This window comes from Calcarisporiella thermophila (genome assembly GCF_041956535.1).
Source record: "Calcarisporiella thermophila strain CBS 279.70 unplaced genomic scaffold VTP21scaffold_31, whole genome shotgun sequence".
In the NCBI taxonomy this organism is placed as follows: domain Eukaryota; kingdom Fungi; phylum Calcarisporiellomycota; class Calcarisporiellomycetes; order Calcarisporiellales; family Calcarisporiellaceae; genus Calcarisporiella; species Calcarisporiella thermophila.
In genome coordinates this window covers 203,969-219,736 of record NW_027192221.1, presented here as the reverse complement: position 1 = coordinate 219,736, position 15,768 = coordinate 203,969, and the positions used below count along the sequence as shown (strand labels likewise).

The 15,768-nt window shown below is 43.8% G+C and overlaps 6 protein-coding genes across 6 annotated transcripts; 1 reads left to right on the top strand and 5 right to left on the bottom strand.

The window, feature by feature from the left end:
* Positions 1-134: 134 nt before the first annotated feature.
* VTP21DRAFT_7645 (uncharacterized protein) lies at positions 135-1,273 on the bottom strand (the record flags this gene model as incomplete). The annotated part of the gene is made up of 3 exons (XM_069398409.1): positions 135-748; positions 811-1,089; positions 1,198-1,273. 3 exons carry the CDS (start codon positions 1,271-1,273, stop codon positions 135-137), a joined length of 969 nt encoding a protein of 322 aa, XP_069246438.1.
* A 785-nt stretch (positions 1,274-2,058) lies between these two features.
* VTP21DRAFT_7644 (uncharacterized protein) lies at positions 2,059-5,042 on the bottom strand (the record flags this gene model as incomplete). The annotated part of the gene is made up of 5 exons (XM_069398408.1): positions 2,059-3,199; positions 3,292-3,428; positions 3,499-4,085; positions 4,160-4,850; positions 4,920-5,042. 5 exons carry the CDS (start codon positions 5,040-5,042, stop codon positions 2,059-2,061), a joined length of 2,679 nt encoding a protein of 892 aa, XP_069246437.1.
* Positions 5,043-5,418: 376 nt separating this feature from the next.
* On the top strand, positions 5,419-8,020 carry VTP21DRAFT_7643 (uncharacterized protein; the record flags this gene model as incomplete). The annotated part of the gene is made up of 11 exons (XM_069398407.1): positions 5,419-5,818; positions 5,891-6,030; positions 6,090-6,159; positions 6,228-6,265; positions 6,349-6,462; positions 6,534-6,579; positions 6,652-6,743; positions 6,815-6,960; positions 7,034-7,360; positions 7,429-7,701; positions 7,774-8,020. The coding sequence occupies 11 exons, from the start codon at positions 5,419-5,421 to the stop codon at positions 8,018-8,020; spliced, it is 1,893 nt and encodes a 630-aa protein (XP_069246436.1).
* Positions 8,021-8,503: 483 nt separating this feature from the next.
* Positions 8,504-12,235, bottom strand: VTP21DRAFT_7642 (uncharacterized protein; the record flags this gene model as incomplete). Its single annotated transcript, XM_069398406.1, has 4 exons — positions 8,504-9,143; positions 9,225-11,280; positions 11,365-11,521; positions 11,585-12,235. 4 exons carry the CDS (start codon positions 12,233-12,235, stop codon positions 8,504-8,506), a joined length of 3,504 nt encoding a protein of 1,167 aa, XP_069246435.1.
* A 728-nt stretch (positions 12,236-12,963) lies between these two features.
* VTP21DRAFT_7641 (uncharacterized protein) lies at positions 12,964-13,308 on the bottom strand (the record flags this gene model as incomplete). Its single annotated transcript, XM_069398405.1, has 1 exon — positions 12,964-13,308. One exon carries the CDS (start codon positions 13,306-13,308, stop codon positions 12,964-12,966), a length of 345 nt encoding a protein of 114 aa, XP_069246434.1.
* A 1,004-nt stretch (positions 13,309-14,312) lies between these two features.
* On the bottom strand, positions 14,313-15,212 carry VTP21DRAFT_7640 (uncharacterized protein; the record flags this gene model as incomplete). The annotated part of the gene is made up of 1 exon (XM_069398404.1): positions 14,313-15,212. The coding sequence occupies one exon, from the start codon at positions 15,210-15,212 to the stop codon at positions 14,313-14,315; it is 900 nt and encodes a 299-aa protein (XP_069246433.1).
* Positions 15,213-15,768: the final 556 nt, after the last annotated feature.

The window sequence follows — 15,768 nt, the reverse complement described above, 5'->3', positions numbered from 1 at the left end:
AGAACTCAACAAAAAAAATGAAAACATATAATAGCAAATTAAGTCATTAAAGGGTTGGGGGAGGGAAGCCAAAGAATGAAGAAGAGAAACAAGAGGCGAAAACGTATAAAATAAAGAGATATAAAGGAACTGACCTAATGCCCAGCTGCCAATCCTTTCCCATTGTGTATATCTTGTTGGACCATCATTTCACGTTCACCAGGGAGCCCTAGTATTAGTGATTGATGGCGCTGGTGCGATCGCGAGCAAAGATCTTCTGCATCTTCCTCCTCATTTTCCAGTGAAAACATTTTTCTACTCTCCACCTCTTTCTCTATAGCTCTGGGTGTCTTAGTTGATGACGAGGAGGTGGGTGATGAAGAGGATGAGGGTGAAGTCAGAGCGTGTGCAGAAGAATGGGTAGACAATGAAGTGGAGGAGAGGGAGGTGGAAGATGCAGAGGGGGAAGTTGCAGAAGAGGAGGTTTCAGGCGCAAGTCTTCGTATTCTTTGTTTAAACTCGCCTTGATCTCTAGCCGCTGCTTCTTTCAATAGCCGCAACTTGGTGCGATGAGGAACCGGGACATGCATAAATAATTCCGATAGACGCGAGAAGTCCCATCCAGCAGTGAAGGCGCGGAGGAAACGGTCCTTTGGTACAGGATCCAAATAAGGGGGGAGGCTCAGCAGGGAAGCAACAAGATTGGTAGTTCGCTGCGTGGACCAGCTCTTCGTGATGTGCCGTAGCAGTGTTGCTTTCTGTTCATCGCCTGAGAAAAGATGCCATCATTATCAGTAAGAAATTCTCAGAAGCCTCATTTGGCATCCTTACCTAGTTCTCCTGTCCAATCTAACGTGAGGTGTCTAACAAGATGACAAACGCTCTCAAGCCTCCACTCACTCATAAGCCATTCGAGTGCGTTGACAATGCGGTCCATTGGATATCCATTTGCAATCCGCCGTAGGTACATGGCGGTAGTAAGTACATTTTCTTCTGCCTTTACCCATGAGTGAAATGTAGCATCGTAGAGTTGATCCATCCGCTTGATGTTGCGGCACACATTTTTCCAGTCATCCTGTTTAGAAATTTCTATGATGGGCTGGACTACTGCTGTTATTTTATAAAAAGCCCACAAGATGAGGAGGAGAGAACAGAAAGGAAAAACATGTTAGAACACATTGACAAAACATCAATGCACAGAAATGAAGGACACATTACGCTTTTGCTTGTTTGACCTAGTTAGCCATGGAGTCATGGTATTTAGCGAAGAAAAAGTAGCGGAAGAATATGACATTGAGGAGAAGCGAAATGGGCAAATGGAAAACGGCACGATTGCTGTGGGGATTTCAGCGGCAGTAAAAAACCAAAATATACCCTTTGTTCTATCCTTTTCAAAAGAAACTTGCACCATCGACTGGTCTTATCAATAACGCAGTCAACCAATCAGAGCCGATTTTATTTTAATTTGATGGCGGTCTATATAAAATGTTCGAATTCTGAAATATATGTGACTTGCTTTTTTTTCCGTGTCCCACGTTGAGGGGGTAAATTATTGAAGCTAGGATAGCGGCTGAAATGCTAACTACTTCTTCGTCTAATAAACCCAGTTTATAAAAGGGATGACGACACCCTATTCTGTGAGTTCTTACTGCATACTTATTTTAATCCTCTCGTTGTATTAGGCTTCCAATAGATACCACAAATTTTGTATGTCACACATATTTATGAGGAAGCATTGATTTTAAGCCAAGCATATAAAGATATCTTAAGGAGAAAATTATCACGTATATATTCAAAATATTTATAAGGAGGGAGAAAAACTAATACATTAATCAATACTGATGAAAGGTGGGAAAAGTAGAATGTATATAATATATAAATAAAATTATAATACTATAAGAAAATCCCAGAACTTCAAAAAAAAAAAAAATTAAAAGCAATTAGAGTAAAAAAGGAATAAGGAACTAACAACTAAAAGAAACTACCATATGAATTAATTTTATGAGCAATATTCAGAAAGCATATGGGATATAGATTTATATATATGAATGAGGGGAAAAAAAAAGTAAGAGATATTATTTAATCTTTTTTCGATTGATCCAAGGTAGTCTGCCATCGCCTAATTGAATCCAACATCTCGATGATTTTATCCTCTTTTCCACCAAACACATCCTTCACCGAAAACCACCCATCACGTACAACCCCCTGTTTGTCCATAAACCGAAATGCAGCCACAATATTCTCCAACATCAACATACTAGGAGAGGTGTTGCTCGCTCCATTCGCCGGTGGGTCTGGGCGGTTGACTGGTTTGCCCGCCACCGACTCCAACAGTTGGATCAAGACCTCACCAGAACGGAAAGAGTCCGTTAAGTCAGTCACTTGCTGATCGAATTCTGGTGGGAGATGAGCGTTTACCCAGCGGATGTATCGCGAGCGCGCCCACGGCTCCAGCTGGTTATCAGCTCCGACACCAGGAGAACGACTTGCAGCGTCTGCTCGTTGCTGCTGTTCCTCCTCCTCCTTCCTTTCTTCGGCAAGTCGGCGTAAGCGCTCCGGCCGCAGATCGGGGTCAATTTCATTGTCAAGCGGCTCGCCATCCCATGCATCCTCAATCACCGATTGAGGGGCAGGGGGGGACTGTGCTGGCTGCGAAGATCCAAATGGTGAGCCGAAGTGATCAAAGGCCTCGAGAGGAGCAGGCTGCTGCGCAGCCACTCGATTTTGTTTTATCCCCATGCCATTTGTGTGCTGCTGCCCTTGCGGATTATTGTTGAGCGTGGGGGGGAGAGGGCGCATTTGCTGGGCTACAGCAAGAGGCACCGTCTTCACATTACACGAAGAGATAACAGGCGCATTTGGATCACGCCGCACTGTGGCCTTCATCAACGCATGAAGCCAGTCTTTCATAGCTTGCTCGGTATCGCAGTAGAAATTGTAGGTACGTTCGCGATCGTGCGCCAACTTGAAACAGTATTTGCCAGCCTGGATCCGCTCATCAGGAACTACACGGTATCCTCGAAGATCAATATGCGAACGAGCTCGTGTATCCTTTGGATTTTTCATATAGTAGAGATCGCTTCCTTTGAGGACAAACCAGCGAGTACTCCAAGTTTTGTAACGACCTCCTTGCTTGCGCAACCACCCCTCGTAATCCGGATTTTTGATAAGTCGATTAATACCAGACGGCTTTGGGCCAGAGGGTGAATTGCTGATACTGCTACAAATAGGAATTGAAGCAAAGAGAGCAAACGCATGCAAATATATGTTTAACCAATATCATAAACGATTTTGTAATCATGTTAAACTTACGTAGGAACGGGGAGCCTTTGCCATGCATGAAGCTCATCAACATTCGATTCGGATCTTGCACCAAATCTATTATGGCCGTTGGGATGCTCAGGATCCATTGGTCCGCTATCCGATGTCAAGGATCGGCTGTCTCCGCTCTAAATAAATAGAATAGCATATGAATATGCATAGATGCAAATAAAATCATACAAAGGATAAAGGACTCACAATATATGTACGAGAATCAGGCTCTGTTTGCAAGGTATACATTGGTTGTCGCATTGATACACTCGAGCCTACCGAGCTCCCTGACACACCTGGCTGGCCAAGTGGAGGCTGCTGCCAAGGGGGAGTGTTTAGATGCATGTGGGATATAGCTTGAGGGAACCGATTTTCATCATCTATGTCTTCTTCTTCTGGAATCGCTTCAGTTAGAATTCGGGCATCACCGCGGAAGTCTTGTCCACTATGGCTAGAAGCACCCATTCTACCAGAACGTGAATCCGAGCGAGGAACCGAGGCTGTCGAGGTTGGCCGGCCCATTCCAGGGTCAGTCAGCACCCGTTGAACGTTCTGAAATGAAGGCGACGGCGAGGTTGGGCTAGTGATACTAGGAGCGGGGACTCCACGAACCGAAGAGGCGGCAGATCGAGTGTCTGAGATTGAATTCTGATCGCCAGAGTTGAGATTGAACTCTTGCTTTAGGGCATTGATTGCACTCATAACATGGTAGCGCTTGCCGAAAGATGAGATGTCTAGTTCTTTGAGCGTCTCCAGATTCAGCTCTAATAATATATCACCGCTAATCTCATGCTCTAATTGCAGGTGAAAAATAGAGTAAGAATTCTCAATTTAAAACTATGAGGGATTCGAAAGATCTCATGATTACCCGTGAACTTGACTGCTGCTTGATTTAACCCCATCGATTGCAACCAAAAAGATACTTGTTGCACATCCCAATCCTCCGGATGCACTCCAGCCAAACTTGGATGTCGGATCGCCGTCTGCAGGGATATTGTCTGTGCGGCTGCACGTGCTCCAGTAGGCTCCATGGAGAGTTTCTTGGACTCTGTAGACGTGGTTGAGGCTGGTGGTGGGGGAGGTGGAGGGTTAATGGGGGGAAGAGGCTGTGACGGTGGTGGTTGAGAAGGAGGTTGAACAGGTGGGAGGGGCTGAGTAGGAGGCGGCGGCTGAGCGGGAGGAGATGGCTGCATGGGAGGAGTTGGACGCCCGTTAGAAACCGATAGTCGATCCCGTCCGAGGTTATCTGTAAGAGATGAGTGGGACGAGTGGACTTTTGTGTTCTCATTACCCTCATCCTCCATTTGCCTTGAATAATTGTTTTCTTGATAATGCTGTGGCTGCTGCTGTTGCTGAATGCGACCCAGGGGAGAGCCTGATTCCATACTAATAGGGCTCTGTTGCTGTGTGATGGGATTTGACATGACTATGGAAAGGGGACGCACCCTGGTTTGTTGCTGCTGTTGTTGTTGCGACTGGGATGAAGCCTTTTGTGCAGGTGGTTGTGGTGATGCATAATTTGCCGGAAATAATCCGATTTCGCCATGGGGATTTTGGCCCTGAGAGTAGATATGATTTATATTAAACAATCCAAACCTTAGCTTAGCAATTAATGGGGGAGCACTTACGAGCCACCATCCATCGCCAAAGTTTTCATCCTTCTCTAGAACAATGATTTTATCACCCCGAGCAAAACTAATCTCGTCTGGATTCTCTGCATCGAATGTGTGTTGTGCGTAGACTATATCCATGTGGGATTGTGTATATTAGAAATATCTTAAATAGTATTAAGTGCGAGAGGAAATAAATAATAGGATCGAGTAACTGAATATACACAAAAAAGAAATAAAAGAGTTATATTTTATGATGAAGATATAATTAGCAAGGAAAATTGGCTAGATTCAAAATGCTTCTCGACAAGATGATGTCGATGCTTTTCATCCTTGACCTTGATGTGCACGAAGTATAAAAAATAAAACTTCGAACGAAATAATAAAACTCACCTCTCCACCAATCAAAATGCAGGTGACGTAGCCGCCTCCAAACGGATGTCTTACTGACACTCCATAATAGTGTGTTTTATTCAATTTAGTTTATTCATTATTCCTCTCCTCTCTTGACATATTAATGCCACGAAATATTCCAAGCTCCACGCGTTCCACGCGTCGCCGCGGCGCAGGAGGAGGTGCCACATCCTCTCATGAGCATCAGACCAACCCCATGGCTACCCCAACTAAGTTTCGTGAACCACGATTGCAACTCTCTAATTCCTCTGATTTTACCCCACAATCGGGCCCAAACATAAGCGGCGCATCGTCGACGCTTGGACTAACCCCCCCGCTATTAATTAACCCATTCCACAATTCTCCTGCACTCGCTCACCAGAGCACCCCTTCGATGCTCGGAAACCAGAGCTTCAGACCTCCAACAAGGGTCGATCGATTAAGAATGTTGCGGCACGACGCGTTACAACAACATTTGTGGGAGACCGCAGCATTTTGGGGAGATAAAGTAGTGGCGCTAACAGGTAAGCAGTTTCATGCTTGAATGACTAGGTGGCGGTAACAATGACTCTTTGTTTGCATCGATTTATTTCCAGAAGGTGATCCTAACGACGTGTTCTGGTTGGCACAAGTCTATTATCACACTGGGCAATATACGCGCGCGGAAAAACTTCTATTTAAGAAGAATTTGCTCGATAATAGCGTTGCATGCCGGTTACTGGCGGCTCAATGCATGGTATGCACTTCTTATTTCCATAGGGAATAATTTTTCACTTATTTTCTCTATCCGAATAGATAAAACAAGAAAAATATCAGGAAGCGCTCGATATCCTTGGAAAAGAAAACCCGTTTGCACAAGGAAAAGGCAAATTGCCGTATATTTCTCCTTAATACAAATAGAATTCTAAGTTTTCAACCCTTCAAACTTTTTAGATTTGCCAGAAGTCAAAAATGTGGATGGCGGTGTCAAGGTAATTCAACAAAACTAATAACAACGACCTTTGCTCTTACATTTTAAAGAAACTTTTATAAACCAAAAATACTACTCTCTTAGCTAGAGGCTTCAATGTGCTATTACAGAGGGCTTGTTTATCAAAAGCAGAATAATATGGATAGAGCAAAGCGTTGTTTCAAAGAAGCGCTAGCTATAGACATTAAATGCTATGAGGTAAACAATGCGTCTCTTGTAATCACTATTTGAAAATAAAAATGCTAATAGTTTTGTTGTGTTTCTATTAGGCATTTGATGCATTAATATGTCAACAGATGCTCTCAAGTAAAGAAGGTGATAGCCTCTTCATTGATTAGTTGTAAAACATTTATACAAAACAGGTATTTTTTTACTCTTGCCAATTAGAACATGCATTAATAGCGTCACTAAAATTTGCCGATCAGCTCGATGAGGACGCTGAATTTGTAAAATCGCTCTACTTGACGAAATTGAAAAAGGTATACTTTACAATTTCAAAGAATAACCTCCGCTAAAGACATTATTAAGCGAATACTTATAATATCTTCAGTACAATGATTTAGAGGATATTGATACTGCCATATCAACACTCGGTGTAAAATACTCCCTCGTCAATCATCCAGAAGTATTACTATGCCGCGCTGACATATGTTACACTCAATGCCGTTTTGAAGAATGTTTCGAGACACTCTCAAAGTAAGTATTGCTATTCTTCTTGGCAGCTTCCTCTCGTTGGTTTTCTAAATAATTTGAGTTTTCCTTCTTTTAGAATCATTGAGATAGACCCCTTCGACCTCCCCAGTTTACCTCTTTACATCGCCTGCCTATATGAGCTTCGCAAAAAAAATAAACTTTTTATCCTAGCTCACGAGCTCGTTGCTAAACATCCAACGCTGCCAGTCTCTTGGTTCGCCGTGGGCGTCTACTATTACCTGATAGGGAAAAATTCCGAAGCACGGCGTTATTTCAGCAAAGCATCTACAATGGATATGCGCTATGGCCCAGCATGGATCGGCTTTGGACACTCCTTTGCGATGGAAGGCGAGCATGACCAAGCAATCTCGGCATATTCGACAAGCTCACGCCTATTTCAAGGGTATGTTGGCCTTATTAGCTGGCCAGATTATCCCTGGTTTTATTAGAGTGCCCAATTTTTCAATATAGATCCCATCTCCCTCCCCTTTTTATCGGAATGCAACATCTTCATCTCTCTCATATCACGCAAGCGGAAGAATACCTCCTTGCCTCCTATCGCATCTGCGACTTGGACCCATTGCTTTTAAATGAGCTTGGGGTTTTGCACTACAACAAAGGGGAATATGAACAGGCCATTACCCATTTACGCAAGTCTCTCGAACTCATGGAGGCAACCTATGCCTTTCCAGAAATGCAAGAAACGGCCTATAACAATTTGGGTCACTGCTATCGGAAACTTAAGTAATGAGAAATCACATTCTATTTATGTTTTCGTCGTTCTTGTTTCTAATTAATGCTCTCTCGTTTCATTAGACAATTTGACACTGCATTAGATCTTTTCTCCCGAGTGCTCGTCATCTCTCCTCAAAATGCCGCTGCTCATGCCGCGCTTGGCATGCTTCACCAGCTACGAGGAGAAACTGATGCTGCCATCGCAAGCTATCATGCGGCACTTGCAATAAGATCGGACGACGTGGTGGCCTCTGACCTGCTAACGGGAATTTTAGAATATTCGGCCACAGATCCTCTACGCCTTGATACGGCCATGATAGGGACATGATTGAAAATATTTGTCTTTTAACAGGCATATAGGTGACAAAAAAAATTGCTTGTTATAAAGGGGATTTGTTTGTTATTGGAATCTTTTCAACAGGGACTGTAATAGAACTTGTATATTAGAGAACCTCTACCTTTCTGCCATTTATGCACGCCTCTTAAGAAAAAAAAAGCAAAATGTGATAGGAAATGACAAATGGATAACCGTTGAAAAATAAAAATAAGAAAAAAAATAAAAAAGAGCAGGAAAATTGGAAAGAAGAACCATATATATATAAGCAGCAAAAATTGAAATAATTGAAGAAAGAAAAGAATCAAAAGTTCCATAAATGAAAACCCTATCTATAAACAAGTACAAAAGCCAAGAACGAGAAAAAGGAATTAAAATTAGCAGCGAAATAGTCGAAACATTTTACATATTAAAACAAGCTCTATCTTTCCATTATATAATTTAAGTAAAGAGGGATGAAGAACCACGCCCCTGGTCTCAAGACCTTTTCTTCCTCCAAAACTTCAGCATATCTTTTACCCGAACTCCGATCGCCTTGACGACCCACGAGCTTCTTAGATGTAGGAAGCACATCCACAATACCGCTGTCGCCCCCACCCAACTGAGACACCAAGTATACCTCACCCCATACATTAGGCCACACCACACCATCACAGCCCAGAAAAAATCCATGGTCCACTGAAGTTTGTAGTCCATCTTCTCAAACAATCCACCTTGACCTCGCCCCAGCGACGCCGTCGAAACCATCACCTCTGCATGCACCAAGAATGGGGCAACAGCTGCAATATTATGATCCGAAGAAAATGGGACGAACCATTTCACCGACAAGTTTCTGATCCACACCATCAGCACCGGTAGATTAAACGGAAGAAGTGTCACCAGCAATATCAAAACCCCCTCAAGATAGTGAAAACGGTCTCGATGCTTCAAGCGATCAAGCGGGTCGCTAGCAATGTGAGATAAGACGCCAGCGCGGACGCAGGTCACAAGCTCTACCAGAACAGCCACGATAAAGGCGAACTGATGCGGAATTAGTGTTGCAATGAGCACAAACAAGACAACGGTAGTGACAAGCCGCCGTCTTAGCCTGCTCAAATGTGTTTCTTGCAACTGCCTACTAAACAAAAAAGAGCAAAAATAAAATTTATATGAGATCCCGGCTGACGGCCCATTGCTAACCAAATGAAATTTAAATTACCGATTGAGCGTCCACAGTGGCACGATATCCATTTTGCCTAAGGTCAAAATAATGCGCACCACCCCTCTAACAAACCCGCCCACCATCAGCCAGACTGCCACTGCGACACCGCACGATATTACGAGGAAAAAACCCGGTAACCACCAGAAGAAAGGGTCCAGATTTCCGATCAACACATCGATAAGGTCAAATCCTAGCATTTTACGTGTACCCCCGATGTAATCCTCCATCATCTTCAGGGTCCTGTTTCCACTGACGTCCATATCCGGCACGGCGATCACAGCCGAAGGCTCCACTGTTTGCCACACCGCGAGTGCCGAAATACCCATAAGTAATATGGGAAGCACACGCTTCGCAATATAACAAAAGGCCTCTCCCATATGTGGGTAGGCTTCACCCTTGCACCACATTCGCATTTGCGACCAAAGTCCCAAGAGGACAACAACAGCTGGAAAAGCGGCTAGCACCATTCGATACCGTGTGACTAGCTTGCCCCAACTCCCGTAAACATCCAGGGTGAGTTCCAGTTCCACTCCCTGAATGCAACGAGGATCCGTCCACAATCTCAACGTGAGACCGCGATGATCGAGCAGTGGAGAGGGGAGGCGGTTAATCGTGCGGGAAGTGGCATAAGGGGCGGGTCCATGAAAAGATAAGTCCATATCCGATACATTGACGTGCCATTTCACCTCATACATTCCTGCGACAGATTGCCGCACCAACGGCCGAAAAAACTCCCCACCGTGTTTGGATATGGGGCACCCCAATTGCCGGAGCGTGAGGTGGTATGCCAGCAGGCTACTTTCAAAGAAAGGGAGGTGGATCACTGCCGAAAGCACAGGCCTGTTCCTAAAATGGTGTATAGCAAGCCCACGCGTTAATACGGTCCAAACCCCATTGGTAAGGGTGAGATCACGCCCCATGGAAGCAGAAAAGCCGGCAGACACAAAGCCTCCGCTAGGACCATATCCACCCCGATCAAGCCAGGCTATCCACTTGAACTTTTCAAACTCATGAGAACGGAGCTCAAGTAGGGTAAACACTCTTCCCGAGAAAGGAGTTGCGTCCTGTACCGTTGAGGCGGGCACAGCCACCGCCAACGAATTAACAGACACACAAGACAGCCGCTTTCGTTGAGAACTCATCATTTCACAAAGTAGGACGTCGAATCGACCGCCCAGGGGTTGATCTGTCAAGAGCGTAAAAGTGTCGAATCCAGCCATTGGGATCGCAAGCAGGTCAACTTCAGCCGGATTCTCAACTGAGGGCTTCACAATGCTCCGTGAGAATGGCTCTTCTTGTTGAATCTCTGTGTGTTTTATATTATTCAAATCCAACAGTGTCTTTACCTGCCGATCGATAAAATTCTCTTGGTCAGCTTGGGGCGACTCAGCTCGCAGATCCAGTCCATCCAGCAAGCCGTTACGAAAGGCTCGCATACGCTCCTTTGCTGGTTTAGTCTGCTCCTGTCTACGTGCATCGACCACATCTAATAGAACTCCCGCTATCACACGCACCAGCTGATTACACCACAAAATACAGAGGTGATCCGTCCCTAGCCACACGCGTGGTACCCCAGATGTAAACACTGTAAAACCGTTCTCAGCTGGAACTAGATCTTCGATGACTGCGGTATCGGATGCAACAATTTCATCAAGATTCCCTCCCACCACACTCACTAGAACCACGTCCAGCATGGCGCCCGTCGCATACCCCGTCCTCCAATATTGAGTGATTTCTCGGTATATATCTGAAATAGCTTGATCAAAAGTTGCAGGTGGAAGCACGTGAGGAGTTGACATCGTCAAAATAGTGTTGATCGTCCCATGCTGATAATTTGACATCAAGAACATTGCACGAGCCACGATGCCACCCATGGAATGGCCAATTATGAGGACAGAGGTCGGATCAGGTAGAGATTGAGGAGGGAAAAGCGGAGAACGTGCACGTGATTGCGGATAAAGAGATAGGATGTACTGCACGGCATCGTTCAGATACTCTGCCTGTTCGAGCAGGGATTGGCCATGTAAAGCCGAGAGTTCTTCATTGAAATCCACTTTTAAAGAGAAACAAAATTTAGAGAGTGAGTCTTCAGTATGAATATAGAAGATGAAGAAGAGTTAACCATTGAGATAAATACCAGTAAAAAAATCTAAATTTCTAACGCCTCGCTCTATAGTACCTGCTTCCCTACCAATTGTCTCATAAAACTGCACCGTAGCCTCTGCCGCTATCGAACGAATCTGCTTGTAGCTACCAGCATTCCCTGGGATAAACAACACAGGTATGCCAGAAGGCTATAGAGAGAAAGGAGATTTGTTACAAAATAAGCAAAAATAAAACTTAATAAAATATTTCACCTCATCGCTAGTATCATAGCCTTTTTCTCGATAGAGATAGAGGGCATATTTTCCAGCGAATCGGGTCCGCTCACTATCAAATTCTATCTGTTTAACGTATTTTGGCCGCATATAGGAGGGTGCACAACCGAAAGCATCGCGGTGGTAATGCAAAAATGAGTCAAACACCATTAAAAGTGCAACCAACGCCAGTCCACAAATGCCAGCCAGTGTTAAAAAACCGCGCCTCCCGCTATTTTTAAAGGTATAATTAGTCACGGGAGACTTCGGATCCAACTTGGATTCTTCGTCGGAGTAATCAGAGCTGGAAGACTGAGGATGCGAGTCGAGAGCCTGCAATGGCACGATATTGCTCGGGGATGACGAGGAAGACAAGGGCAAATTAGCCTCGTTCTGTTCCAAACTGACTCTCTCAATGGTAGCAATTAGTTCGGGAATTATTTGCGCAGCATCAGTGTCTCTTCTGCCGGGTGATTTACGCCGAGTTGCCGATCGTGGCCGATCGTCGTCCTCGGCCTCGAGGTATGCACGAGAATCAGGGTGTAGGAGAAGTGAAAGATTGCCTTCGAGAAAAGATGAAACTGTCTCTAGTGAATCGGAAGGGATGAGCGGAGATGCAGAATCAATTGATGGGGAGTCATCTTCATCCATAGTATATGGAAGTGTGGATGAGATGGAAGATGTTCGGAGAGTGTTCCCTCTTCTTATTCACCTTATCTAAAGGTTTAAGCGTATAGAACAACTCATATAGTATAGGCAATGATGTGTTTTTTTTCTAAGCTTAGAAAGAAAATTGCATGGGCAATATTCGATGAGGGAAAACTAGGCGAGATGATGTCCAAAACAAAGGTTTTGGAAAAATCTATCGAAGCAAAGCCACAAAACAAGACCCAACGCTATTCGAGGAATTAATAAATGGGAATAGAAAAGGAATACACCGTGCAACAGTGTAACCCTATTAGCATCCTAGGATGCTATCCAATATTGGCAATGCATACGGGTCTATAGGGGCTTATTGAACCTTGCTCTAACACGTCATTTTATCCTAAACCGAGCCTCTATTGCCTTGGTTCTGCTCGAATATTTTAATGGATAAAAACAAAAGCCTTTCGCTTTCATGGAGCAGAAGTGTGAAAGGGAGCAAGATGAAAGATAAAAGATAAAACGAGACTTTAGGGTTCACTAATTAAGTGCTATCAACTTCTCTATCCATTTGATCCAATGTAACACACAATAGAGAGATGAAGATGGAGAGGAGGACGAAAAGAGGTCTCATTGCGCTTTCTAACAGGTTTTATTCGAAAAAGAACAATATTTATTAAGAGAATAATTTTACAATGGACAAATTTTTGGATTCAAACCAACTGAAGATGGAAGAACTACTCGTAAAATGCGGCCTCGATATTATTGCCGTCTAGATCATATAGGAAAGCAGCGTAATAGGTGTCGCCATATTCGGAGCGAATTCCAGGCGCGCCGTTGTCTTTACCGCCAGCTTCTAAACCAGCTTTATGGAAGGCATTAACGGCCTCACGACTGTTCGCTCTAAACGCGACGTGGCATTTAGCAGGCCCTCCTCCGGAAAGAACAAACTCGCCCTTTCCAAACATACAATAAATCTCGTTATCTACCGTGATGCTATGCCCCAAAGGCTTGAGCAATTGAGCATAGAATTGCTTGCTGAGAGCGAGATTGTAGACTTTGATAGCAACGTGATCGATCATTGAGAAGAGTGCAGAAATCGATAGAGGAACAAAATGCAAGGTGAGGAAAAATTATCTTGTTCCAGGGTTTATATATCCTATGGTCTTACTATACTATTGTCAAATTAGGCGAATTTTCCCAAAATGGACAAAAGTAGTTAATTGCTGAGCCAAGTGTGAGAATTCGAATGAGCGTGTCAATTAGGATATGATTGACTTGATGGAAGTGATTGTTACTGAATTATCATTGGTGCTTCAAGGGTAATACGGTGTTCAACCAGTTTAAGCGCTACATGCGATAGATTCAAAATCGACGCCTAATGGACTCTGCGAATAATAGTAAGATATAGCTAACGATTAAAAGAGCAAGTCTCTACTTGGCTCTGCATTATATGAAAAAGACAGAGATTTCTGGCAGAGCAAAGGAATTACCTGTCCTATGGAAGTGCCTCTCCCTTTGCTAGAGTGGAAAAAGGCCTTCCAAGCGATACCAAGACCTCTTATCGATGTGATACTTGCTTATCCAAATTGCTTATTTTTGACCCTGCCTCCCCAACAACGATACGTTCTTAGCGACTTAATAAGGGAATTTAGGTGGCTGAGTATGAAAAGCAAATTCGAAGGCAAGGCCTTAGCTAATGGCTTTTTCAATTGATGACTAAGGTTTTTTATTTCAATATAGTGTAGGCGCAAATACATTTCAGCCTAGAACGGTACGTTTTATCTGTCAAAATTAACAACAGGGTGAGGAAATCACACAAAGTTATAAAGCAAGTGCTTGGGGACGAGAATCCCGGGAAAGAGTTGAAGTGAAATATACTCATATGAGTTAAGCAACGCCTCTAAATTTTTTTCATCTCTCAAAACACAATTAAATGCTGCTTTTAACTCAAAATAAAGAATTCATGAAACAGTGAAAAGCACATATCACACCAATAAAAGCAATATCCATTATAACCTAATATCAAGAAAACCAAACCATTTTGAGGGAACGCGATTAAGTCCAGCAGATATTATTATAACCACTAGGTGGCCTCACGCAATACTTTGATGAGTGCACCAATTTCTAGCTCCCCGTATCCCGCCTCCAAAGCTTTTCTGAAAAGCCTCAGGACAAATGTAGGTATATCAGAGTTGATTCCTGCTTCTCGAGCTTGTTTTACGATTAACTCTACAGACAGTGAAGATACTCTTAGGGTACTCTGAGGTGTTTCATACGCCTCTGCTTGGATAACACTGCTCTCGTGTTTGATCATCTCCCCTATGAGCGGGGCAATGTTAATGATCATGGATCCCAGGGCATCAACTGGAATACCCTCCGATTCAAAGATACGGGCCCCATGGAAGAAGCCCAGCATTGAGCCCCATAAATAGGACATGAACCCGAGCTCCCAAGCGATGGCGGCGCCCACTGACACCCCTAGATACTGCAGATTTCCAGCAAGACATTTGAGTAGCGACTGGCTCTTTTGGAAGCTAGGCTCTGCTCCAGACACAAAAATCGTGGTCTCTGGCATCCCGATTTGAGCAGGAGTGGCCAGGATCGCCCCATCGATATACTCGGCTTTCTGTTCTATTGCCCAAGCCTCACTCTCTCTTGCATCCTGGGGAGTACCACCGCTTAATTGTATCAACAGTCGACCAGGAAGCACCGAGACGACCTCCTCACTCTCTAATATGCTATTCGACGCTTTGTATCCAGAGACACAAATGATGATGATAGGACTCGCGTTGATTGCGACGGCAGGGCTAGGAGCCAGGATCGCTCCCTCACTTACCAATGGCTCAGCCTTTGAACTTGTTCGGTTCCAGACTGTAACCCGATATCCTGATCGCAGTAGCGTCTTGACAAGTGATGTTCCCATATCTCCCAGACCGATAATGGATACCTCTCCGGGAATTTCGTGAGATATCATGATAACCATACGCTAATACACAATGGGCTGAGAGAATAAATTGAGTCTTGAAGTTGGTAGAGGCGCATGAGAAAAAGTTCCCATATTTATAGGAAAGTCGGGCAAAGAAAAAATAACCCTCAGTGGATGCAAAATGTATCAGTACTCGTTCAATGTATAGTGAATGTGAGAATGTAAGTATAAAGTAGACCCATATCAATCCACAAGCAGTATTTTCATCCGATGATCTTGTTTTACTCTAACCTATATATATAGTGTTTTGCAACGCCAAATTGTATGAGCAAATTTTTGTAGCAAGAATGTGTCAATAGGACTATACTGCTCTTCATGCCCAGCTTCACCTCTAATATCTGGATTCATAAACATCCCCAAGTAATCCTTGCTATTGCTATGGAATTACTCTTCACCAAAATCGAAGGTTCCTCTGTAGAAAGATCCCGTCTCGATTTTTTTTCACTCTGATCAGTAATTTGTTCGCTTCCTTTTAAGTTAATTGACACACATATTGTTCGCCATGTCTGAAATCACCAGTTCCTTAGGTAATTTTAATGAATGAATATGGGAG